Source organism: Tenrec ecaudatus, chromosome 5, assembly GCF_050624435.1.
Source record: "Tenrec ecaudatus isolate mTenEca1 chromosome 5, mTenEca1.hap1, whole genome shotgun sequence".
Classification (NCBI taxonomy): Eukaryota; Metazoa; Chordata; class Mammalia; order Afrosoricida; family Tenrecidae; genus Tenrec; species Tenrec ecaudatus.
The window spans coordinates 144,005,873-144,032,848 of NC_134534.1; the positions used below are offsets into that span (position 1 = coordinate 144,005,873).

Genomic DNA, 26,976 nt, shown 5'->3' on the forward strand with positions numbered 1-26,976 from the left:
AATGAAGAAATACTTTGGATAATAATCCATTTGGAAATTCACACACTCTTCATAACGGGCAGAAGCAATAGAGCTAAATCTATCGACAGGTCATTTTCAAAAGGAAACAATGTAAAGTATAAAGTTAAAACCTCAAACCCAATCATATGTGCCCAGCCCCCACCAGGTTCAACACACATGTAGAGCACACAGTCGCTTGTATAGAGTTTACAAAGCTTAAGAGGGAAACAAGAGAAACGCACTCACTACTGTGAAATGGGTGATGTGTCCCCAGCCCTCTGTGCACATCTTGGGGGCCTCACTACTTCATTTGGGAGTCTCCTACCCTCAGGGGCATAGACCATGGAGTGTATTCAAAAGAAGGTGACTAGGGAGAAAAAGCACGCGCTTGTCACCTCATGAATGATTCCAAAGAGCATTTGATCTGCTAAAGAGAAGACTCAGCATGACCTGCAGGAATCTCTAAGGAGCTGCCATGTAATCAAAGATTCACTCCTGGGTTGTGTTACTCTGATATTTGGAACTAGGACAGATGAGAAGCTCAGGGTATAGATATCTGACTTCAGGCTGGGAAGCATGGCCTCTCAGCAGGGATTAGGTTTTCCTAGGAAGCACGGAGGCCCTTAAACCTGCAACATGCCTTCTGGGTCATGCGTACCCCTTAGAAGCAACGTGGTAGAAGAGATATAGCTATAATGTCACATCCAAATACAAATGGATGTTTGAACTGAAGAGCTTTGAAAAGCTTTAGCAAAGCCCTGATTCTAGGCGCAAGCATGTTTTAATTATCTGTCTCTTATCCATAAGTGTTGTTCTGCGTAGCGTAGCTGCTGCGTTTGCTCAGACAGGTGGTGACCCCAGGTAGGACTGACGTGGTCACGCACCATCTTTATGACCACTGATCGGCTCAAGTCCATTGATATGGCCATTGTGCATTTTCCATGGGAGCTCGTCTTCAGCACTCAATGGGGCAGTATTCTGATGTTATCCAAAGGGTTTCCACTAACTAATTTTTGGAAGTGTGTCACCGGGCTTTTCATTGTAATTCGTCTTAGTCTGGATGTTGTGCAGAGACCTGTCCAACATCGATGTCCCTGCTGGTATTTGAAGATTTCCATCACATGCTTCCAGGACCATAGCAACACTCACGTCACCAAAGGATGACGAGCCAGTAGCCAGCCATGGTGATCTCCAAATAGTCACCTGAAACAACAGGGAATCGTTTTAAAGCATCTTGGTCTTTTCCCCTTTAGAAAACAAACAAATAAGCCCACTAAAACCGCAAACAACACTGAGGTGAGATTTATGAAAAGATTAGGTCTCTTAGAAGATTGAATGGGTTTTTCATTCAGGAAGCGATAACACCCAACATGTTCAGATCCCATAACAACAGAAAGGCCTGATAGTGACCGAGAAGTTAGCCACTCGGGAACACTGTGCAAAAGGTGCGGCTCTCATTTCCGGCCTGATGCTTCCATGGAATCGTCATGAGCTTGTGCGTGGGGAACGTGTGTGCAGTTTGCTTGACGTCTCTGTTGTCCAGGCTTATTTCTGGATTATAGTTAAGTTAGAGGCTGTAGAAAATGAGCAGTTGAACTCATAATAAAAAACAATCTCCGTTTCTTTTAAGTTTTTCTTTCTCCTAATCCTCTCTCTATCTCTCGATCTCTATCTCTCTTCACCACACCCCTGTTTGTCTGTCCGTGTGTGTGTGTGTGTGTGTGTGTGTGTGTTTACATTCCTCTCTGAAACAGATCTACTGCCATGCATGATAAGCTTAGTGTTTCATTCGAATTCCAGGCTTTATATCTTCATTAAGGGAGGTTTCTACACTGCGGCAGAGAGAGAGGCATCTGGGAAAGGTTGGCGCCTAATTTGTTTCTGCACATCACACGGGCCAGTTGTTTGACAGGCATGGGAACAGCTTTATCAAGAATTAATGGGTTTGAGGATGGCAGAGGGAGGGTTTGTTACTTCCAGGGGGTGAGGGGCGGCTTCAGAAGGTGCCCCTTTGTAGCCAGAGGCAGACTGATCTTCGCGTAGAAGGAAGGAATCGTGACAGAGCCGCTGGCGTGGTAATACCCTAGGAGTACAGATTTTATATTAGTCACTTTTCATCTGCCAACATGTGGGTTCTGGTGCCAGCACCTGGCCGGATGGTGCTAGGGTAGCTCTTTTTCCTCTGCCAAACATATGGCGAGCATTTGGAGAGAAGTCTGCGAGGTCAGTCTGAGTCTCACTGCCCTTAGGGGGAAACAGTTGTGCAACTAGCTAGCCTATCACCTTTCGGTGGAGCGTTTCCTTTTAGTAGGTCCTGATGTTTGGTGAGCCAGAGGCCTGGTAAGCAAAAATGAATCCAGACTTGGCACTGCCCAGGCTCACAGGTGAAGCTGTGCCCAGCTGTTCTGGACTGGCTTCTCCACCTCAGCTCACTGAGTCTGAATGTAGGAAGTCTTCATCGGATTCATATGGTTCAGAGCCTTGCACAGTGTAGGCGTGCCGGTACTTAATGATGGTGGCTTGGCTTGACTTGACTCAGTCCCTCTTCCTTTGGACCCCTGGTGTTAAGGGAAAGTCATTTACTCACTTCCCCTCAGCTCTGGTCCTCTTCAGCTTTCCTCATGCTGCCCCAGCCACTGGCTTCCAGTCCATTCATGTTTTGCATTATTATTGCTAGCATCTCTAAAAGTTGACCCCAAGGCACTGCACCTCCAATCCCGATGGGACGAGCCATTGTGATTTATAGGGTGTTCACTGACAGCTGTTTGGAAGTAGATCGCTAGTCCTTCTTTGAATCCGTTTTAGTTCATCCGCTAACGTACCAAAACATGTCCAGTGTTATACTGTTGCTATTGGTAGGTGCTATCAGGTAAATTCGCACTCCCAGTGACTGTGGAGCGGCAGGAAAGACTGCCCAGTCCTGCGCTGTCCTCACAATTGCTCGGGTGCCTGAACATGTTGCTGCAGCCGTTCAAGTCCTTTAGGGTCTTCCTCTTTACTGATCCCCCTTTACCAAGCATGATGTCCTTTTCCAGGATCTGGGATGGCCTGATAACATCGTCAAAGTATGTGAGATGACGTCAAGTCTCCCAGGCTTCTAAAGAGCATCCTGACTGTACTTCTTCCAAGAAGGACTTACTTGTTCTCTGGCAGTCCAGGGTACTTTCGGTATTCTTCACCAATACCACCATCCAGACTCATCGTTTCTTCTGTGGTCTTTCTTATTCATTGTCCAGTTTTCACTGCATATGAGGCAATTGAGAATGCAATGACTTGGGTCAGGCGCACCTTGGTTCTCAAAGTGACGTCGTCATAGCAGCATGCAACCCCTCACGGAGGGATAGGTGTTGAAGTATCTGGGCTGGGAATCAAATCGGAGTATCCAGCATGGGAAATGGGAATCTTACCCCTTTGTTGTAGAATATTGTACTAGCTTGTATTCACAGCTTGTACAAAATACCTGATGAAGAAAGATGGAATGATTCCCTTACCAAGTAGTCTAAAGCAGCCCCATGATTCCTCCTCCATCACGCACCTGGAGATTCTAGAGGCATTTCCTTGACTTTCGTCTGCCTTCACTCATATTTTGATCCAAGGTAGGTGGAAACATAGTAGGGTTCTGACAGCTCTCAGAGTTGGGTGGCCTCCCCTGGAGACAAGCAGAGTATCACCAAGCAGGGACATAATGAGGCAGGGAGCGAGGAGTTCCCAGTTTCTCCCAAAGAAGAAGGCCACACCGACAAGGAAGCATCGTTAGGATGTGACCTGATGGATAGGCTGGACTGCACCCTACATTTTCATAAAAATTCAAGTCGACATCAAATCATCCAACTTCCACACTCACCACTGTGTTGTGTAGGACAAAGTAGCAGCATGCAATGGTCATTGTCATGGCCTTTAGTAACTGTGGAGTTCTGCAGAGAAAATGAAGTTCAAATATTAGTGTAGTAGGAGCAAACACTGAAATAAAATGTTCTGGAGATTGGAATCCATGTGGAAATTGACGCTCTGCCTCTTCCCAGGCCTTGGGAGCAGCAGGTTGACAACACTCAATGATTAAAGGAGAAGACTCTTGCTCCAACACCAATACCCTAAACACAGGATGTGGGGGGAAAGACTTACAGAGCATGACTGGCCAAGGAAATTGCGTTTTGAATAAAATGTTTTCTTCTCTGAAATTTGTTCCATCACAGCCACCTCTTCAGAAGGAGTTTTATTTCATTTCTCTGCGAGCGTGTTTGTAAAACTAGGAGCCCAGAGAAATCAGACTGAGAGAAACCGCTCATTCCTGTGGCTCCACAAATCTGCCCAGTGAAGAGCTCAGAGGACGGTGTCTGGGTGAGAGGGTGGTGATATCGATTATTTGCTCAGACAGGTCTTCAGGTTTAATTGTCCCCTTGGCCTTTTGTCAGGGAGCTTCCCCAGCTGGACTGAGGTCTCAGTTTGGAGGCAGAGTTTCCCCAGTTTATGTTCCTTGTCGTCTCCCTATCTTCAAAACCGTTCACCCCAAGAGAATGCCCCAGGCCTGCAAGAGATGCCAGCAAATATTATTTTTGTTCCAAACAGATACTGCTTCTGATTCGTTGTGTTATCTTAATGAAGTTACTTACATTCCTAGAAGACTCGGTCGGTCATCGGAAAAATAAGAAGGATGATCTCATTTAGACACCATATTGGTGTCTAAAACATTTGACACATGCTTCTTGAAAGATTCCGCAAGCAGAGAGGACTCGGTGATGGCTGTCACTGTGATTTGGTCACAGAAACATGTGAATTAGTGGGATGCTTGTCACCAGAGACACTCTTTCTAATCAGAAGAACATAATGGTGGAGGATTCGTTATAATTCAAAGAACAACTTTTAGGTGTGCCCAACTGGTTCCACTCCGGAACCCTGGGGCAGCCGAATGCTATCGGGCAGTTTTTCCTCAAAATGCCACCCAGCTCCTAGGCCAGCCCAGCCCAGCCCAGCCCAGCCCAGTCTGTGCCAGGCTAATGCTAGTGATGAGGGTCCCAAGGAGACATCAAGTTTACATTTGCATGAGCCTCAAAGGAAAGCAAAACAAACAACCCCCACCCCCCTGTTGAAGTCAAGATTCGTGGTGATGCCATGCGTGCCTGAGTAGAAATGTGCACCGCTGGGTTTTCATAACCACGGTTTCAGAGGTGGGTCTCCAGGCCTCCCTCCCTCCGCAGGCATTTCTGGGTGGACTCAAATGACCAACCTTGCGGTCAGCAGCTGAGGGTGCTGATCATTTGCACCATGGAAGTGCTCCTTCCACAAAGGGGTGAGTTAAATACTGGCCCCAGGGCCTCCTCCCATCCCAGCTTCTGGAACATCTGCTTGTCAGCTTTCTTGACATTGTGGGCCATGAACATGGTGACTGTTGGCCAGCCTGAGGCAGTTCCAGGAGACCCGGTCTGGGACTGTTTGTCTTTCTTCAGATACACATTTCTAGTGGCCTTCCCTGATTGTCTCCTAGCAGGAAGCGATCTTCTGGGTGTGCTGATGGCAGTCAGCTCTGCACAAGACCAGGAGCCTCCACTGGTCTTCATGAGCGTCTTCTAACACGTTTTCAGTGGACAATCGCAAACCTTAATACCTTAATGTTCAACCAATTAAAGTGATTTCTGATGGGCAGCAAACCTGGGATGCCCACCTTGGTTTCTCCATGTCTTATGGGGTACACGGGAAGATCATGCTGAGTACAGTCAGCTGAGTAATATTTGGTCCAAACTGTGATGCTGGCAAAGTTTCATTTGCTGCTTTGGCAATCAGCTTGACAATGTGATACTTTAATGCATAATTGGATAAGCAATTTGGTTCTGCTATAATACAGTGGTGTGTCATAATTTTTTTCCAGAGCTGTGATTTTCTAGTTAATAAATATGTTGGGGAGGGGGGTTATAGATTCTTAAACATCAACACTCTATGCTCTTTGGAAGTAGGATGCCACTAGTATTTCAACAGTTCGGCCCCACCAGCAGCACTACAAACTTTACATTTTACTCAAGTAATGGATGCTTAAGTCAGAGTTTTAGTCATAAACCAAAAGCTGAACATTCCACTGATTACCTAGAGTTAATCTCTGTAAAGGGCAGTGAATGGGATCCAGCATCTTTAGAGTTGGTTATTCTCAGAGCTCTCAGGGCCTCACATTCAATCCAAGGTCTCAACTCATAGGATGCATGGTTGGGGAGAAAACAAAGGAAACCTTGAATCTAATTTTGCCAAAGGATCATGCTTAAAGAATCTCCAGGGTTCTAAGGAAGCAGAAGGGGCACCCAGAAGTTATCGGCCAGATCATCTTCTGCCTCAGGGGAAAGCAAGGAGTGATGCAATGGGACACCGCCAGCACTGTAGCAAGGACACTCGGGGTTCAGAAGAAACTGTGTGCTGAGCAGATACTGGGACGTGAAAGTCTGTGTGGGAGACAGTGTCTAGAAGGGTGAACTATAACTAGACCCCACTGCCAAGGGTTCAGGAAAAGGTTCTGGGGGATTCAGAATGCATAAGATTGAAGAGGAGTGCCTGGGTATTGAAACAGTTAATGCACAAGGTTCTAGTCCACCTGGGGGTGCCTGAGAAGACGTCCTGGAAATCTGCTCTTCCCCCCCCCCCAAAAAAAATCTGGCATTAATAGTCCTATGGCTCATAGGTCTACTTCGACAGCACACATGCAGTGGTCATGAGTCGGAACCCACTTGGTGTCAGCATGTTTTTATTCTACGATGATTAAAGAGAGATGCATATTGAATGAGAATGGAGTAGTTTTCACACTGGTTCAGAGTCATCTTGACAGGGAAACTGAGATCAGTGTGTGTCTTGCAGACAGGTGTCAGGAAAGATGCTGCCACAGGAAAAGGTACATCGGCAGGGAGGGACCAAGGCCCTCTAGCTAACTGCAATATTGCTGGTAACTCACTACCACAACAAAATGAAACAAAGATAAGCTTCAATCTAAAAAAGAAAGCAGAAAATAATAAAAATTAGACCAAATTTAAAATGTGTCAAAAGGGTAAACAAATGATGTTATATTTTAAACTATGTCTGTAGTAATCCATTTTCCAATGCACTCTGTCTAATTACAAAACTTTTTACATATCTGGTCAGTGATCATAGGGAGCTCGATGTAGACTTAATCCATATGAGGACTCAGCAAATGGGTTTGGGGCTTCACTGTCATCCTTAGCTTTCTGAAAACTGGGCGCTCAGAATTTAAGCTCCAATACAATTCCCTCCTCTGAGCTTGGATTTTATTACTTACACTCCTTGGATCACAAGTGCTAGTATGCTCCTTCCATGTAGACTTAGCTAACACCTCACGTTGATGGCAGCTTGTTTTAAAACAAATCATTTAGACCTCAGACTCTATTCTTCCTGATAGCCAAGCATCATATAATTTCTTCACTACACTTTGCTATAGCATTCATTTCTACAGTGATCACTTTATGCGTGCAATTTTAGATGTCTCTTCTCGAAATATCCTTCCTCCCTGATTTTAGATCAACCAATATCCCCTGATTGTTCACATCTTGGCTTAGATGTTACTTCCTTAGTGAGGCCTCTCTTCAATATTCTTACTATCTAAAGTTCTGCGTACCTGCAAATTGCTTTTCTGGTTTTCTTCAAGTCCTTATAACATGAAACTATTTGACACTCCCCAACACACACATTAAAAGATGTGGGGTTCATTCATCATATCTTTCATTAGATATAGAAAAGTCCCTGGAATCTATCAAGATTCAACAATGCTTGTTGGTTTGAATTGAAAGTAGTAACAGAGAAGATCTAAAACAATCAAGGAATGGCTTCTCTCTATAAATGCCTCCCTAAACAAAACCATCAACCCATAGAAATTGTTTATTTTATCCCTCACTTCTAAAAAAACCGATAACTAAGTATATTAATATGTTTCATATCAACACTCATGTCTATATTCAACTACTTTCTTCTTCACAAAGTGGTATGAAATAGAGGCATTCTCTTTCCCTTTGCCTTGAAGACAACTTGGCATTTCACTAAAGGTTAGTTGCAAATTCTGGAAAACATTTAAATTATTGTGAATTGTTCCTCCTACTGAATTCCATTATAGAACTATAAAAATGTCAACAGCCACAGCAGTGTGACCACTACATCAGGGAATTAATCATTATCCCGCATGCTTCCTGATAACACATTCACTGCACAAGAGGGATGTGCTCTCAGAATCAATGTATTGTCAGTACATCCTGTACAGCATCATGTTTCTTCAGCCAACATCTCACCACCTAGACATCCGGAGCCCCGTACGTTTATAATAGAATCCAGAAATCTCGGTTGGAAAGGGGATGTAGTGAGTGCAACAGATTTGTGCGCCTGACATACATTTCTCAGGTCTCCTAGATACAAAATGATTCCATGTAATAGGACAGCACCTACCTAACTTATTATGCATGTGTCTAGGTGGTCATAATAGATGTTGATGCTTCTTGCTTATGTATGTACTGTATTTTCTATCTGAAAATTTACTGTACAACAGTGGTTGACAGCTACATTCAATCTTCTGTCTTTCACATCTCTTGAGTGTTAGAAGTGTTATCGCTCTGTTTAATTTTTTTCAAAAACACTGCCTCAAAGGGCATCCTGTCTCCCAAACACAGAAAAGCCAGTGCTAGTGATAGCAGCCACAGAAGCAAAGGAGAAGTGTTGATGGAATTAAATGGAAGTTTACAAGAAGGTGAAGCATCAGTGGATGCTACTGCTCATGATTTAGGTGTGCCACAAACAACAATCAACATGGTCCTCAAAAACAAAGGAAAGTGTAGTCACAATTTTATATCAGCTTGAAGATGTATAAAACTGTAAGGGTGGGATCCAACCAACCTGTCAATCAGGCCACAGCCTGATAGTGCCTCCTTATGGGAGTGGCCTTCTTATAGGGAGGGCGCAGGGAACCTCCAGCTCTCTCTGCCTTCAACTTCCTGCTTGCTGGCCACCCTGAGAGCTGCCGGAGCCCTGCCATGTTTGACTGACGCCAGGCCACACAATTTTGCACCCAGCAGCTTAGGATCTTCCAGCATTCAGAACCAATGCTTGTGACTGCATGAGTCTGAAGAGGGGCTGATGGACCAGTGTCCGACTTAAGGGCTTGAGTTGCACTGGGCTGGAGTGTTTTCTTGCTATACAACTACTTCTTGGTATAAAACACTCTCTTATAAGAGTGTTACTGGATTTGTTTCTCTCGTCAACCTGGCCTAACACAGAAAGTGTCACTGCAAGCAACAAGGCTAAGGCAAATGGGAGTGGGACCACTGTCAACGATGGAAACATTCTCAGCCATGGGGCTTGAGGACCAGACACAAAAGGGAATCCTTTCCTGCACATTGACCTGGAGTGCTAAGGCATGAAGCTTGTTCAAGATCCTTGGAGAAAAGGCAAGACCAAATGATAATATGGTGTCCACGTAACACGCCAAATCACACAGAATATCCTATTTCACAGAATGTGTCCTGGATATTTAGCGAGGCATGGCTATGCTTTGATGAGAAATCCTGTTGATGGGGCCCTCTCCAAAAATCAGTTCAGGAAGACTGCAGGTACTGTTGTTGTCATTGTTGATGATCCCTTTTTTAAAGCTGTGTAGAAAAAGGATTCCCATTTGAAGATCCAGCACAGACTTCACTCTGTTGAGTGCGAATAGACTTTGGTTCACGTTCTAGCACACTCGGTCATGTTGGCGTGTGCTTCCCTCCAAAGGGATGAGTTCACTTCTGTTGCATTGAACGAAGGAAACACGTATGCATGGCAAGTTCACAGAGTCGCGTTTAACTTATGGCTTATGGACAGGGAGGAGAGTCGGAGAACTGTATTTCACTGACTCCCAGGAGGGCTATTCTCCTACGTACTATGAGAGAGAAAACCCGTGCCAAGAAAAGTATGGCGCAACGTTGATTGTACGGCATGTTTTCATTTCAGCGATGTTAAAATGTGAAAAACTATGCACCTTAGAGTTGATGAGCTATGGGACGGAAATAGTGCTGGTGACTTCCTCTGCCTTCCATGCAGTGAGGCCAGGCCCTGGAGTGCACAGAATTAACCTTGAACATGAACTTCTCTTAAACACGCTGTTGTCTTTCTCAAGATTCAGAGATACTACCCAGGTATGAAAGCATTCTGCTACCAAATACAGGCTAAGTGCTTCCTGCGGGTCCTTTCTAAAGAGTCTCCTGTGGCCAGTTGCCAGAGAAGACACAGAGCACCCAGTTAACCGAATTTCATAGAAACAACTCATCTGTTTAAAGTCTCACTATTTCCCCATTACTATATGTGGCATAATTACACTAAAAATTCTCCATCTATCATAAGGTTTATTCATCCAGTTTTTAATAAGGTTTATTAATCCAGGATTTTTGTTTTCTTTGTGTTGCGGTGCAAGCTATTCATTAGTGAGTACTTTCAACCCTCTTTCCTTTGAGCAAGCAAGGTGGTATCCTCTGCCTCTGGCCTGTTAACCTTGAGAAGACTGGGAAATCCAGAAAACTTGATTCTGCTCCTGTGGAGCCTGCACATAGATGAAGAAGCCATCGTCTGAAAAGAACAAAGGGGTGTTGTGGGATTTTAAATCAGGAAAAGTGAGCATTGGGGTATTTGTGCTGAGCAAATAATCCAGGAAGCTAAAGTATATGAAGAAGACAAGGCATCAATATGAGTGGACAACTCAAGCCTTTGCAGGAAGAGAATAAGTTCCTCTCTGTTAATAAATGGTCACGGCCCTTCCCTTGGGCAGTTTGAGGGAATCTGGCCAGTTTATCCAGAGGAAAGCTCCTCCCTTTAACGCTTCCCCAAGGCAAAATAGCAGTGCCCTTTGCGAAAGCCACAGTCCCACGACCTTTGGGCTTCTCTCTGTGACCAGGACAACTTCCAGACCCACAAGTTTCTAGGCTTGTCTCAGGGGAACTGAGTTCTCTGTTTTCAAGTCAACTGTTGGGGCTTCCAGGACACATAGCTAGCTGCCTTGCCCACCCATGCTTCTCCCGAGCTCCCAGTTCCTACGGGGATGAAAAATGCATGACAAGGCCCCTGTGCTCCATCAGCTCCGCAGGGCTGCAGTGACAAACCTTGTTGCCCCAACAGATGCTTCAGCAGAAGAAAAGCAGTTCTCGAGCAGGGCTTGAGAGATGAGGATAGGGTTGCAAACCATGGGCTCAGGTGGGAAGGTGTTAGTTCTGTGTATGAGGGTGGGTGGGGGGTGGGTACTTCTGTCTGTGCACATTGACAACAATTCACTTTCCTCAACCCCATTGCTTCTCTGCAGTGACTGCACCTGAGAGTTTTGGTTTTTTTGTTTTGTTTTTTAATCCCCAAATGCAGGTGGCCCTCAGACCAATGAAATCAGAGTGGCCAGGGTGGGTCCCAGGCACAGATACTGTTTTAACGCTTCCCCTGGATTACAGTGGGTTGTGTCAGATGGAGGACCGTAGTTCTAGCAAGAGCTGCACACTCACTTTTAGGAGGGAACCCTTCTAAGTTTAAACAGAACCAAACCATATAGGCCAGAGCTCTGTAACTATGATTAGTTTTTGTTTTATTTATTTCCTATTTCTGGTAAACAATCTCTAAGCGTTGGCACAATGTTGCCATCTGTGAGGCATATGACAATAACAGACGGTCGCCTAATAACTAGGAAGGCATTAATGTTTGGGAGCGCTAAATTATTTAGATTGGTGTAGTGTGATCTGGGTTGATAAGGCCACTTATTGCTTGATTTCTGTGCCTTTCGAAGGCAGCGGCAGAAGTGGGAAGGCCGTATTTCCTGGGCTTTGCATCCTTCTTTGTCATCCTGTTGAATTGTTGCAAGATAGATTTATGACAGGCCGAAAACTAGTTTCAAAATGAAAATTAGTTCTTGAGTAGAAGAATAGCAGTCCTGAGGGACTCGCCTGTAGCAATCACGTCATATCTGCCGTGGCAAGGAAGGAAATGACTTCCTAATGTGGTTTGCTTCCAATAAAGAGAATTAAATCTATGTGGCAAAATGTAAAACCATGTGCTAGCAGCCAAATTCTGAACGGAAGATCCATGACCCTCATAAACATCGTTGTGGCCCAGCCCTATGCTAATGAGCCTCATTTGGCTGCTACTCACCCCGAGTGGAAATACAGCTCAGCTGGAGAGCGAGGCAGTTTTGCCTGTTCCGCACGGTTTTGCCTTCTGTATCAAAGTTTGTTCTGAAATAAATAGGGAAATTTCTCCATCTGCTGCACTTTTCCAGGGTGGGAGTCTCTGGGTTAGATTAGGAGTGTTCGGGGCCCAAACCGGTTCCCGGTCCTTGTCTTTTTGCATGGTTGAAAAAAAAATATTTTCAGAGTCTCTGGTTTTTCCTATCAATGCATCAGGTGGAGATGGGTAACGGTATCTGGAAATGGTCACTCCTTCCTGGTGCCTCCGCTCTCCCAGAGAGAAAACAGTAAGGCTGTGGAGGACTGGCCCAAAGCCAACCCCTGCACAACCAGCTGGGGGATCTTGGGCAAGTGAATGAATACGTTTAAATCTCAATTTCTTAAAAGATAAAATGAAGCTGAATTATATCTGCTGTGTGGGTTAGGAAGGAGTCCTGGTGGCAAAGTGGTTCTGAGTTGAGCTGTGATCTGAAAAGTCAACCGTTGGAAACCACCAGCTGCTCCTTGGGAGAAAGATGAGGTTTTGTATTCCCCTAAGACAGTGGTTCTCCACCTTCCTAATGCCTTGACCCTTTCATACAGTTCCTCATGTGGTGGTGACCCCCCCAACCAGAAAATTATTTTAGTTGCTACTTCATCGCTGTCATTTTGCTACTGTTTTGAATCGGGGTCCTCTGTGAAAGGGTCATTCAACCCCCATAGGGGTTGTGACCCACAGGTTGAGAACAGCTGCTCTAAGAAGTACAGTGTCAAAAAGCCAGAGGGTAGTTTGCTATGACCCCGAATGGATTCAGCGGCAGGGTGTTTGGTTGGGATTTCTGCATGATGCAGGATTTTTGGTGGCATTGTAGGTTACATGTTGGGTTGCTAACTATGAGGTCAGCAGTTTGAAACCACCAGCAGCCCCAGCAGAAGAAAGATGCGGGGCTTTCTGCTTCCACAAGATTTACATCCTCAAAACTCAAAGGCACATTCTACCCCGTCCCATGGGATGACTGTGAGTCAGAATTACCTGGATGGCAGTGAGTTTATGGGTTATCATCAGGATCACCATATTTGTATGCAAACAGCATGCACATTACATGGGTTTGTGTGCCGTTCAAGTTGTGTGCACATGCACATTACTGGCATTAGCATGTTATTTGCAAAAGATACCGTGAGTGAAATAACGAGTGTCAAAGAAGCTGCCCTTCGCATTATAAATACCAGCTGTTACGGATGCTGTTAGAATGTTTTGCCGTGATCTCTTGAAGTGCCTTACACAAAACACTACCCGGTGCCTTTTGTGTGGAACTTACACCCTCAGCATTTTACAATGTTCGAGCCACACACAGGAAAGAGCATTTAGTTAACAGAAATGAATAGCAATAGAAGATGAAGGGGGAAATTGAGCTCTTTTAATGAGGAAGCGTTCTGAACACATCCTATTTCCCTCTGATAAAATTGAAATTTTACTCACTCTATATGCAAATATAAGACATATGCAAGATGTTTTCTTAATAAGTGTAGGTATCTGAAGAGGATTTAAAAATGATTCAATTGACTAGGACCAATTGTTAGTTTTTTGATCATTTGTTTTCCCGTCTTTTTGTTTTGCTGTTTTTTCACCTTTTGCCCACGTAAAGCGTTTTCATGGGTTTACTTTTATTTCATGCTCAGTATTCATGGTCTTTTATTACAACCATAAATCTGTTTGGACTGTTTTTGTGTTGCTAAACTAAACTCCAAGCTGGGAGATGAGAATCTAAGGCGGGGAGAGGCTGGGGTGCGGAGGAGGGGACTGGCAGCAGGTAAAACCAAAGGCCACTTGGGAGGAATAATGGCAGACTGTATACTTATCCCACAGGGGGCAAGCTCAGTGCCCTTAGGGTCTGGAAAATAAACTCATGAGGGAAGCCCGCCTTGCATGAGGACATTAAAGAATGATGGGGATTATGGCGGCTGGCAGAACTCTAATAGGGTCCCATTGACTCAATTCTAACTCATAGTGACCACGAATTTATGTGAGGCAGGGAAGCAGACAGCTTGTCTTTCTCATGCGGAGCAGCTGGTGGCCAGCAGCCCACACTGACTCGGGCCACCAGGGCTCTTGGAAGGCCAGGCGATCCAGCCTACAATAACAAGCGGGGAGGCCTACAATGATAACATGGCGAGTGGCCTTAGGGGGGCCTGATGTGGCTCCATGACTGCAGAAGCTAGGGATGCAGATTCCGATTGGATTGGGCAATCCAGTGCCATCAAAGGGCACAAGCAGCTACGGGCCTCTGATTTGAGAATTCTGTCCAGCCGTCCCTTCACAACACTTGTTCCAGGAGATCCCAAGGAACCATTAATGAGCCTGTGTTTTGTATCTTCTTTTCTCTTGTCCCCCCTTTTCTCCTCCCCAAAGCTCCAGAAACATGACAAAGAGGACTGCGCAGCCACTTGGCGCTCGGAGGAAGAAATGGCTGCAGAAGCAGCGGCGCTGCGCGTCTACTTCCAGTGATGCAGGTAGGGCTGCGGGGGCCGCGGATGTAACGCCCCACAGGCCAGGGGTGGGGGCAGGGGTAGAGCAGTGGCTTGTCCAACACCCTGTGTATGGGTTGCAAAGGAAGTGAGGACGGAGGGGGAGACAACGCTGACCCTTGAAGAATGCATTCCCAGCGCCTCTTTCCCCTCCTCCCTCCTTTCTCCATCACCTCCTGCAGAATCCCCCATCAGTTGACTTTCTTCTGCCCAGACATTTTCCAATCCAGTCTCCCCAGAGCAGTAAAACAAGCTTTTTGGTTTCAGCACACACTGGATCATTTAACAGCCCCCAAACTTTACATGAAATGATAGGGCCTTGGGTTGAAGTCCTCGGTATCAACCAACCAGGGGACTTGGGGTCAGTTCTGAACATGGCGATCCCATGGGGGCAGAGGAGAACCGTGCTCCCTCCCAGGGGCCGATGTTTCAGAAGCAGATTGCCAGACTTTTCTGACAAGGTACTTCTGGCAGATTCCAACTTAGAACTTCTTGGTGAATAGCTGTCCTAGTTATCTAGACCATTTTGTCTCTGACAAAATACCCCATGCGGACAATTTATTATGGTCTCACCGTTTAGGAGACAAGACATGTTCACTTAGGGCCTGACTTTCCCATTGCGTGTGGCTTGGCCTCTCTTTTTCCTACGTCTCTACGAGGTTCTCAGCATGGGAATCTTAGGTCCGAAGAACCCATTTCTGTTCAGTACTTCCTTCGTGATTTTGAGGCCCATCCCTTCTCTGTTCCCTCTCTCCTCTTATCTCCTGGAAGAGTAAAGGTCATGGGAACCACGTCCCATGGCTGTTACCTTTACAGGGTATCAGGGCTGTGACCTAAACCTCTCACAACTGGTCCCCTCCCAGCTGATGGATCACATCAGCTCACATCAGGAGGAGGGCTTACAGCATTGCATAGCAATCAAATGACATCACTACATAGCTGCCAAATCACGGAGAACCATGGCCCAGCTAAATTGACATGTTTCAAGGGGGACACAGTTCAATCCATGCCAATATTCAATCACGTTAGCCACTGGCAGTCTCCCTGAAGTCAGTGCCGCCCCCCGAGAGCCAGTTCCCTCGCCCTCAGGATCCTCTCAGCCACACCCAGGCACACTCCTTCTTATTGACTCCTGGAGTCTTCTCGCCTGCCGCCACTGGCTCATCTGTTCCCTGTCTTTCCCTGTAATGGAGCTGCTGGGAAGCTCGGAGCACCCGGAAATGTCAGGGCTGCACAGTGATCTCTTTGCACTAACGATCAGAGGTTTGAGGCCGCAGGAAGTTTAGCCGGTTTCCTTTTCAAAACGCACATGCACACCGACTATTTACACAACAGATCTTTCACTGTGATGCTACAGAGGCTGCCATGCGACATTTGAGAGGAATTTACACAGGTAGATGATAGATTGATAGATAGATAGATAGAGATAGATATAGCTAGAGAGCAAGCCCCTGCGGCCTTAGTTTGAAGGGCCTGTGAGTCTATTAAAAGGTTTTGACCTTTTCGTTATTTTCATCTCAGATTCAAATTTCCGTGAGCATTGTGCATTGCCTCTGGCAAAGGTGCTAATAAAGCATCTTAGAGACTGCGGACCCCAGGTAAAGATCCTCTCCTCCAGTTTGCTTTTCCTTTCTAGAATTATCTACTTCACCTGGCAGTAGAGACTGTGTTTATATTAACAAGCGGCTGAAACAGACCCGAGACGAATTTAAAACAGTTAGCAAATACCGGTAGCAACTGGAGTATAAAGCATGATATCATCCACTTAGCGTTCATGGGTTTAGCTGGAAACCATGCTCAATGTGTTTATTCTGCTTTCACTTTATAGTGTCCTTTTTGGTTATCCTAGGTACTTGTTTTTTTTGAAAAAAAAAAGAAAAAGAAAACCTCTTTGTCTTTCTGTGTATCTCCTCAAGCCCCCTCCCCCACTTTTAAACTATTCTCCTGAATTACAGACCCAACATCAACTACCCCGATCAGTTAAGTTCAGGTTGGCTGTGCTGTGGTCCCTGCACTTCGGAACGCTTATTTCCCTCACCCATGTCATTTCATTTCATTGGCTGGGCCCTTCGTTGCCTGAAGGGACACAGTGTGGCACTGGCAGCAGCTGTCTTTCCTGTTTTATTTTTAACCTTTGCCACTAGTCACTTTTTTTTTTCTAGTAGGATCGGCCTACTTTATCTAAGACCTGAGGCCTGTTGGCACAACTGCAAGCCCACTTCTCTTGCTCTGAAAGCCAGTGTGTGGCTTTGAAGTGTCTTGTTCAAACGGGGTTTCCCTTCTTTAGACTCAACTCTCTCAGCTGACCCTCTGCCTCTCCCACGCCTGGGTTCCCTGTGTCAGGAGTGCTTTCCGGTAGAGATAAATGAAAGGTCTAGGCTTTTCCTGAAGCTGGTTGCACTGTGGAATATTTAGAATGCCTTTTTCTAGACGCCGTAAGAGGTTTTAAACCTATTGCCAGAGTTTCTCGAATGCTTTCCTTTGTCAGGTTTTGCTTCTGTCTTGCCCGACGGGCTGACATCTCCTGTCTTCTGGCTAAATCGACTTGCCTTACGGGTCTTTCCAGGAAGATATTCATTCTATCTTGTTACACAGCCGATTGCTGCAGTGCTTGTTGGTTTTTAAATCAGCTAGCATTTACTTTGTTCTTGATGGGCCTTGTTTATAGGCCTAACCTGCCTTCGGATGTGGGAAATGAGGCCTAGAGCCATGTAGCATGGATTGCCAATTATCTCAAAACTAGTACCTGGGACACACCTGGGGGCACCAGAGTCCCACTCAACTGGAGTCCAAATCAACTCCCTGGGTGGGGTGGGGGGAGGGGGGAGGGGGGAGTGGGAGTGTAGCCAGGGAAAAGGGAGGGATTTCAACTCAAAGATGTTTTCCAAGAGCATCCTTATTGCCTCTAGTATAAACAGACTAAATACATGTGTCTAGAAAGACAAAGAAGTTCATGATTGCTGTACAAACGGGTAATTGAAAGGTTAGAAGATTGCACAGAGGTGCCTCTGAAGAAAGGCCCGGTTATATGTGGGAATATCTGCCATTGAAATTCTACAGAACACAGGGGTTTCCATGAGCCTGAGTTAGGTGACAATTCAAAGAGACTTTATGAGAATGAATGAAACACCTCCCTCCCCCAGTCCTGTGCCACCCTCACAGTTGTTCTTAAGCTGGAGCCCATTGTTACAAACACTGCGTCCATCCGTCCTGTGGAGGGCCTTTCTGTTTTACTGATCTTCAACTTTGCCAAGTGGGCTAGGGTTGACTATAGAAACAAACCCAAGGACACTCACATATGTGTGAGAGAGAGCTTTATATCAAGAAGCAATTATACATCAATAAAACATCCCAGGCCAATCCAACTCAAGGCCATAAGACTGATCATAATCCATCAGTCCCTCTTCAGACTCATCAAAGCAGAATACAGGAGCATCAGCGGCTGGTGGAGGACACATCTCCAGGGCTTGAGTGGGTCGCTGCATGGCATCAACAGGAAGGTGAAGAAGAGAGAGTCTGGTTGGCCTCCAGAGAGCTATTTATCTTGGGGGCGCCACAAAATAAGGCTCAAAGTACCAACCTTCCAGTTAGCACCGAGATCTTAATCATAATGATACCACCTTTGGGCAGACATAGTATTTCTCGCAGCTCATTCATTCCCATCTCACCAGGATTTTTTTCTCCTGTCTGGGCACCACCAAGGGAATTCATTACTTAATTTTTAAAAGTTGATTCACTTCTGAAATTTCAGTACATATTTCTGAAACTTCATATCCTAGCCACAGTAAAAAACGAGTAGTCTCCCTTGGTGTGTGGAGTCCTGGTGGTGCAGTGGTTATGCTTTGGGCTGAAATCCACGTGGTCAGTAGTTTGAAACCCCCAGCAGCTCCGAGGAAGAAAGACTGGGTTTTCTACTCCCATAAACACAGTCTCAGAAACCAACAGTCGCATTGACTCGATGGCAGTGTGTTGAGTTGATCACTTGGTGTCATTGGAAGTTAAACATAAAAAATATCCTGTTAAAGTCTAGCTTTGCATAGTTGGATGCCTGTAGCCCTTGAGGACTGCAGTTCATTCTCTTTGTTAAGAAGGAGTCAAACTGAGACTCTCCTTGACCTATTCCGGAGGATTAAGAGAGGACCTCAGTGATTACTTTAAACAGCCATCGTTGGGGAGACCAGAATGCAAAACCATGGAAATCTGACTCAATGGTTGCAGCCACCCCATGTGTACCCCCCTTTTCACCCAAGCACATGCAGGAGAGAAGGTACCGAGGATGAGAGTGAAGCGACGTGAGGAAGGGCCCAGAACCTCTCTCCTAGCTCTGAAAACAACCCTGCACCCATCTGGAGGGCATGAGGGGGGAACCCCGAGACCACAAGCCCTGCCTCTAGCCAGCTCAAGTCATTTCTAGACTGATTCGATGTGTTTGAAATGACTTTCTTCAGGGAGACCAGCTCCCAAGGCTTGGGCCCCACCAAACTCAGTACCATTCGAGTCAGTGCTGACTCGTGGTGACTCACGTGGGTTTCTGAGACAGTAGCTGTTTACGGGCCTAGAAAGGAACTGCTGGTGTTGAACTGCAGACCATGGGGATCACAGCCCAAGTCGTAAATACTACAGTTTGCCTTTATAGCCACTTGCCTTGGAATGGCTGCCAATTCATGATACCTCGAGGTGGGCTCAAATCTTCAACCTTTTGGTTAGCAGTTGAGTATAGTAACCATTTACAGCACCGAGACACCACCCATGGAGAGGGTACTTTAAAGACCAGAGGCGAGGCACCTAGAGGTGCAGACTGTGGGAACAAAGCACTTTGATGGGCAAAATGCTGCTCTCTGCCAAAGGCTAGGGTGGACACAGCAGAAACTCCATTCTACACCTCCACAAGTAGAAACTCCATTCTCTACCTTCTTTATGGAGAAACCCTGATTAACCCTTTGCATCCCACAAGCGTGCCCTTGGGACCACAGAGAGATACCTTCCACAGCTAAACTCTCTCCTCGGACTGTACGGCCAGCAGGGGACCCCGTGGTAGCTTGACTAGGCTGAGGAGCTTTCTGATCTTCCCAGGTAACTCTTCAGGGAGTGTTTGTTATTTTTGAGCCATTCTCCGTTTCCCTGGGCTTTCAGAAAGAGACTTTGGATCTCAGTTGTTGTAATAGTGAAAAGTATCCATTGCCTTTCCGTTCCCCAGAAGGTCACCAGTCCACGGGTTGCTACACAGAGCTGCCAGCATCTTAGTCCTCAGCTGACAGGTGCCTGGCGATATTGACACTACTTTGTATGCAAGGCTGGGCTGTCGAGAGAGAGAGAGAAATCCAGTGACCCCCATCTATACATAAGGAAACACTTTATACCGAGAAGTAATTCAATGTCAAGAAAGCCTCCCGCCTCAGTCCAACTCCAGTCCCTAAGTCCAGTGCTAATCTCTCTTCAGCCTCCGGTAGCTAGAGGCTGGTGAATCAGGAAGCTGGAAGAGCACAGGCCTGTTGCTGCACACTCACGTGTATTTAAAATTTGTGGGTGCACGGCAGGGGGGCTACAGCTCCCAGTGTCTGCAGCAGAGTCCCAGCAAGCAGGAAGGCAAAGTCACGGAGAGGTGGAGAGAAGGAACAGTTTCCAGAGTCCGTCATTCTTTACCGAAGGCCACATTCCCAGTGAAGTATCAGCGAGCTACCCCTTGATTGACAGCCTTGACTACACCCCCAGCTATGAGTGTCTAGTTGACGTAAACTCATCCAAGCACCACCCTTTGGTCCCAGGAATTCAACATCTACCCTCTGGAACTGTGTGTCCCAGCTCCAGGTCCTGAACTCAGAACTGGGGGATAGGAATTTTGTGTTGGCTCCTGTATCCTGTATTCTCAATCCACTTCCAAGACAGTGGCTCTGTTTCCTTTTTGGAGCAAGACAACCTTGATCTGGTATTGATTACTTCAGTTTGCTGTCTCCGCACATTCCTGTTAAGGAGGAGATTCCATTTCCTGCAGCTTAAGAAGTAACAGACACTAAAGGGGGCATTTCTTTGTTCCCACTCCCACCCCTAGTTAGAATTGAGGGGACATGTTGTTTGCAAAATATGCAAGCATCGCCCCTAACTTCACACCCTGTTGTGTCAGCAGAGTTCATTTGCAATTCATCAAACTCTTCTCTGTGTGCTCCGTTAGTTTATAGATAATTGGTTGCCTCTCATTTACTCATAACAGAGTCGTGTGATTTCAAAGCAACTGAGTCAGCCCAAAACAGCATTATTAGTAGTTATAGATGTACTGTCAAGGCAACATTTTGACACTGGCATTTTTGAAAAATCATAATTTCAGCAAGTGGACCACACTTGGATCATAATCATGGACAGTTGAAGTAGACAAGACAGGTTTGCTTAGGTAGCACAGACGAAGTGGCATCTTCTGGATCTACCCAGGTAGCCAGAAGAAATCTCCTCTTTCTCAGAGGGTTTCATGGCTGCATCCTCTGACGAGAAAGGCCCAGGGAATCGATCATATTAACTGCAACATGACTTTGAGAAGGGATGGTTTTTAACTTCAGCATCTGACTACTTTGACCCTCATTCCCATGTGCAGGTATTATCAAAACCACAACAGATGTTTACCAACACTCTTTCTGCTATCCCTAAATTGATGAGATGATAGATTTTCTGTAGCATTGATTTAACAGAAAAGTTTTAAAAAACAAAACCCCTCACAGTTAAGGCTAAGATTGTTTCTGTATGTTCAAAAGCTCTTGTTCACAAAGAGAACTCACAATCCAAAAAGCAACAGGGAGAGAGACTGTAGCTGACGTTTCCCTTCTCCCATTTATTTCTCCACGTTGTTTGGAAAAGACAGCGATGGCTCAAGAGAGATGGGTAGCCGTCGTGGGAAGAAGCCCTCATTCCCCTACCACCACTCCTCTCCCTGCCATCTCCCAGTGAACTGACCACAGTTAGGGTCAAGTATGACCACTTTTGCAGCTGAGATAAGGAGCAAGCCTGGCTCCTCCCACTAAGAGTCTAGACCAAGAGAACAGTTGGGTGAAATGGAGCACTTCCCTTGGGGCAGCTTCTTGAGGTTTACACAGACCATCCTAGAAGGAGCTTTCAAACAACACAAAAGTCTGGAAGGGTCCAAAAAACCCCAGCAGAGAGGGAGAGAGTTTTCATCTCTTGTTCTAAGAATGGGGCATATTCACCATCGAATGAAAATACTAAAAGAAACTGCTCATTCTCATAGGAATGATCTGGATGACCTGTTAGTTCACTTTTCACCACTGGATGTGCCCCTGATCTTAACCAAGTCACAAACCTCCCCCTCTCTTTTTTAAAATCGCTTTCTCTCTCTCTGAATTATGATGATGGAGCACCTTTTACTTACTTCCTGAGGTGACTACAGGAAGTACATGCAGTAGTGGCTGGGGAACAGTGATGCCGGTGTGTAGATTCATTATTTTCCTGGTAGTTTCTGTTATAGTTTGAAGATGATAAATGATAAAGATGCTCAAGTTGTGAGGAGTAAGTTTCAACAATAATTAAAGAATAAAACCTGCTTGGCAGGATATTTTCAGAGCACCAGAAAAGAATGATGCTGGCTTCTATTACTAAGAAACAAAATGCTGGCCGTTCAAAACAAACCTCTCACCATGTTCTACTAGGAAAAAATAAATGCCTGTTTAGGATATGGGTATGAAGTAAGTATATGTATATGGTTATCTGTATATGTACATATAATAAGATCCAAAAGAATACAGAAATCCATAGAAAAGAATCTACCATTTGAGGTTGCTTCCCCCTGGGATATCTCCGAGTTTTGAGGAGCAAGTGGAGCTAGAGTAATAAGAGTCACTGCAGGTAGGGTCTTTGTTGAAACCCTTTGTAAGACCACCTGGGTGGAAATCGAAAACATTAAGAAAGATCTACTATTAAAATGGAGATGAGCTGAATGTATCCTTGTAGCCACTAAAGCTCAGGTTCAACACACACACACACGCCGATAAAAATGAACAGAATACTCAGAAGTTGAGTACTCAGAATTTGAATTATTAGGCAGCGATGGTAAAATAGGTATGTTTATTCTTTTTTATATACAGAAAAGCAAGGTTAAAAAAATTACTTCAGCAGAGACCTCAGGCCTGTTAAAGTGATATGGATGAAGGGGAAAATCAAATAGAAAATATAGGACTGGAAAAATCATGCAATAAATGCTTTTAATTGCACATTGTTAATACTCAAAAGAGGGAATTAGTGAACTTGAAATTAATTCATATGAAAGTACCCAGAATGAACCAGAATGAAAGAGTGAGAAAATGTAGATAAAAGTGCAGAAACATAAAAATATACTTAAAAAACAAATCAAATACATATGTATTTGGTGTTCCCTCAGGAGAGAAAACAGAACTTTGGTCTAAGTCATATCTAAAGACATAATACTGAGAATTTTAAAAACTCAGTATTAGTTTTAAGTCATTAATATACATGCAACAACACAGTAAACCCACAGGCGGATGCTCCATCGTGGTAAAACCACAGAAAATTCACGAGAGTTGTCATATGAAAGACTTCTCAATCCCCAAAATGTGGAAATCAGACCACCAAGGAATGATGGACTGAAATAACTTACAGAACATAACTGCCAGCCTAGCTGTCCTCACCTAGTTAACCAATTCTTCAACAGTGAAGATCAAACAAACAGAACTTCACACAAAATCAAGAGAATTCATCACAAGCAGGCTCATAATAAAGCCATTCTAAAGAAGGAACTGCGGCAGTCTGGGTAGACTAAAGAAACAAGTTCATAGACACTCATGTGAATAAGAAAATTGAATATTGAGAAAACATCCCAGCCTAGTGCAGATCAAGTCTAAGTCCAATATTAGTTGATATTTCCAATACCAATCTATAAACTCCTCTTCTGGCTCATGAAGCACAGACAATGATGCAGAATGCAGGAAGATCACAGGCCAGTAGAAGCATCTCCGTGCTGGCAGGGGTCTCCACGCGGCTCCTCCAGTTCCCAAGGCATGGGGTATGTGTCTTGTCAGTAGAACATTGTCTCAGGGAGTGAGCAGAGAGAGAGTGTCTCCAGCCACCAAGGAGGAAATACAGGATTTCTCAGAATCCTCAATAGAAAGCCACGCCCACACAGAGGCCTCATTCATTGGCTATGACCTGATTGACAGACTAGACTTCACTCTGAATCCTCTCCAGTCCCTAGTTGACAGCAGATTCTGTAATTGCCACAAGAACCAGTGGAAATTAGAAACTACGCTGAACTGAACGAAGAAAAGTAGGACACAGCTGCAGATGTGTTTAGAGGGTACTCTCCTTTTAAGTACAATTTATATCCATTTGTTTTAAAAAACAAAAGCTAAAAATGAATGTGCTAAGCATATTTTGGAGACGTTAAACAGGTGACCCTAAAACTAAAAGATATATTCAGAATATAATAGTATATGAAACACAAATGCGAGAGGATCAACAAAGCCAAATAATTGCTGTTTGAAAGTGAGAGAGCCTAGATAACCAGTGTTAAAGGATGTCTTTGTATCGCTTCGGCAGTTGTTAAAGAGGACAAGAGCATAGATGGGTAACTGCATGCAGGTATATTTCTACAAGTTAGTTGAAGAATACAATCTGTCCAAACTGATACAATGTGAAAAAGGAAATATGGGTACATTGATCATTAGCAAATAGAATCTGAACTAAAACCCTATCCACAAGGAAATTGTCAGGCTCAGATTTACTGGCAAATTCTACCCCAAATTTAAGAACTAATAAGGCCAACCTTTTTTAAAAATCATTTTATTAGGGGCTCATACAACTGTTATCACAATCCATACATACATCAATTGTGTAAAGCACATTTGTACATTCACTGCCCTCATCATTCTCAAAGCATTTGCTCTCCACCTAAGCCCCTGGCATCAGCTCATTTTTTCTCCTCCGTCCCCCAGGGAGGAGGTTATATGCAGATCCTTGTAATCAGTTCCCCCTTTCCAACCCACCTTCCCTCCACCCTCCTGGTATCACCACTCTCACCACTGGTCCTGAAGGGATCATCCACCCTGGATTCCCTGTTTCCAGTTCCTATCTGTTCCAGTGTACATCCTCTGGTCTAGCCAGATTTGTAAAGAAGAATTAGGATCATGATAGTGGGGGGGAGGCATTTAGGAACTAGAGGAAAGTGGTATGTTTCCTCATTGCTACACTGCACTCTGACTGCCTCCCTGCAAACCTTATGTAAGGGGTGTCCAGTTGCACACCAATGTGTCTTGGGTCCCTACTTCCCCTCATTCACAATTACATGATTTTTGTGTTCTGATGATTCCTGATCCCTTTGACACCTCGTGATCGCACAGACTGGTGTGCTTCTTCCATATGGGCTTTGTTGCTGCTGAGCTACATGGCCGCTTGTTCACCTTCAAGTCTTTAAGGCCCTAGAAGCTATATCTTTTGATAGCCGGGGCACTGTCAGCTTCTTTACCACATTTGTTTATGCACCCATTTGTCTTCAGTGATTGTATAGGGGAGGTGAGCATACAATTATATGATTTTTGTTCTTTGATGCCTGATCCCTTCGGCATCTCGTGATCACACAGGCTGGTGTGCTTCTTCCATGTGAGCTTTATTGCTTCTTAGCTAGATGGCTGCTTGTTTACCTTCAAGCCTTTAGGACCCCAGATGCTATATCTTTTGATAGGCAGGCATCATCAGCTTTCTTCACATTTGCTTATGCACCCGGTTTGTCTTCAGTGATTGTGTTGGGAAGGTGAGCATCATGGAATGCCAGTTTAACAGAACAAAGTGTTCTTGCATTGAGGGAGTGCTTGAGTGGAGGCCCAATGTCCATCTGCTACCTTAATATTAAACCTATACATATAGGCCCATAGATCTATTTCTACATCCTCATATATAAGTTTATTTACATATGTACATGCTAATAAGGCCAATCTTTCATGAATCCTGCTAGAGAATAGAGTGTTAGCAAATATGTGTATGTGTACCTATGTACATGTATGAGGAATTTAATTTTGCGTTTTTACACACAAACTATGAAAAAGTTATGACCAATAAGTTTTATTCCAAATTAGTTATTTGACCTTATTAATAAGTGGTAGGATCATCTCAGTAAATGTAGAAAGCATTGCTTGATGTAAATTCAACATACACTTTAATTTTAAAAAAATCTAAAAGTGAGATCATTAGGGTAATATATCTACAAGTGAAATGTTGAGCATGATCTGAGATCAGGAATGAACTAAGAATATTAATCCTATTTTTTCATGTTTCAAAGCTTAACTAGTATAGCAAGGCAAGAACAATATTTAAATGACAAAATAATTAGAAAGAAATACAATCATCATTATTTACTGACAATGTATATAATGATACATACATAAAATCGAATATAATCTATTGACAATTGGAATTGATCAGTAATTTTAGCATGATATCTGAGTGAATAAGGCCACTATATAAACATTCTGAATTTCTTTTTACCAGCCACACAGCTAGAAGATGGAAAGTTTAAAAATCAAGTGCCTAGGAACAATTTAATATATTTAATCTTCTAGACAGAAAACCCTAAAATGTTATTAAGATGTCATAAAGAGGAGTTACTTATAAGTGGAGAGATGAATGACTTAATCTTATGAAGATTTAACTCTTTTCAAAGTGATCTATGGATTCAAGGCAATCAAGTAAAAATTCTCAATGGACTTAAGGTGTCAGAAAGAAAGAAAAACTGAGGCGTGCATTCTAAAATGCTTGTGGAAATGCGCCCAAAGGAGTCTTAGAAGAGCGGGAAAGAACCATAGAAGGGCCCAGTTTACAGACTTCTTGCAAAGCAACAGTAGTATAGAGCATATGGTATTGGTTCAATGGTACAAACTGATAGAACAAAGCAGAGAATCCAGAAATAGACAGGCATGTACATGTACACTATATCTATGATTAAAATATGCCAATGTAGAACTGTGGGAATATGAAATTGTGTTTCAATAAATAGTTCAGGAAAAATGTGTATCCATGTAGAAAATTAATGACACTAGATCTACCTCACACCATATGCAAAAATCAGTACAACTGCATTATAATTCAAAATGTAGGGAGCAGCTTTCTGATCTAAAAACAAGACACAAAAGCACTAGTATTATCAAAAGTTAAGAAATTGAGCTACAATATATTTGAGAACTGCTTCTTAAAATATACTATCAGGAAAGAAAAAAGACAAGCAACACAGTGGAAGAATTATGTAACCTATTTGGGGGTTTTCGAAAGTTAATGGAACAATGACTTTTTTTTAGTTCCATTATTC

The 26,976-nt window shown here is 44.2% G+C and overlaps 1 protein-coding gene across 4 annotated transcripts in view; it reads left to right on the top strand.

The window, feature by feature from the left end:
• FHIT (fragile histidine triad diadenosine triphosphatase) overlaps positions 1–26,976 on the top strand; it is a 1,786,389-nt gene that overhangs the window by 1,747,115 nt on the left and 12,298 nt on the right. For all 4 annotated transcript variants that reach the window (XM_075550745.1, XM_075550742.1, XM_075550743.1 and 1 more), the window contains one exon: positions 14,551–14,651. In XM_075550745.1, the coding sequence (XP_075406860.1) occupies positions 14,551–14,646 (96 nt within the window). In that variant the 3' untranslated portion in view covers positions 14,647–14,651. The remainder of the gene's footprint in view (positions 1–14,550; positions 14,652–26,976) is intronic.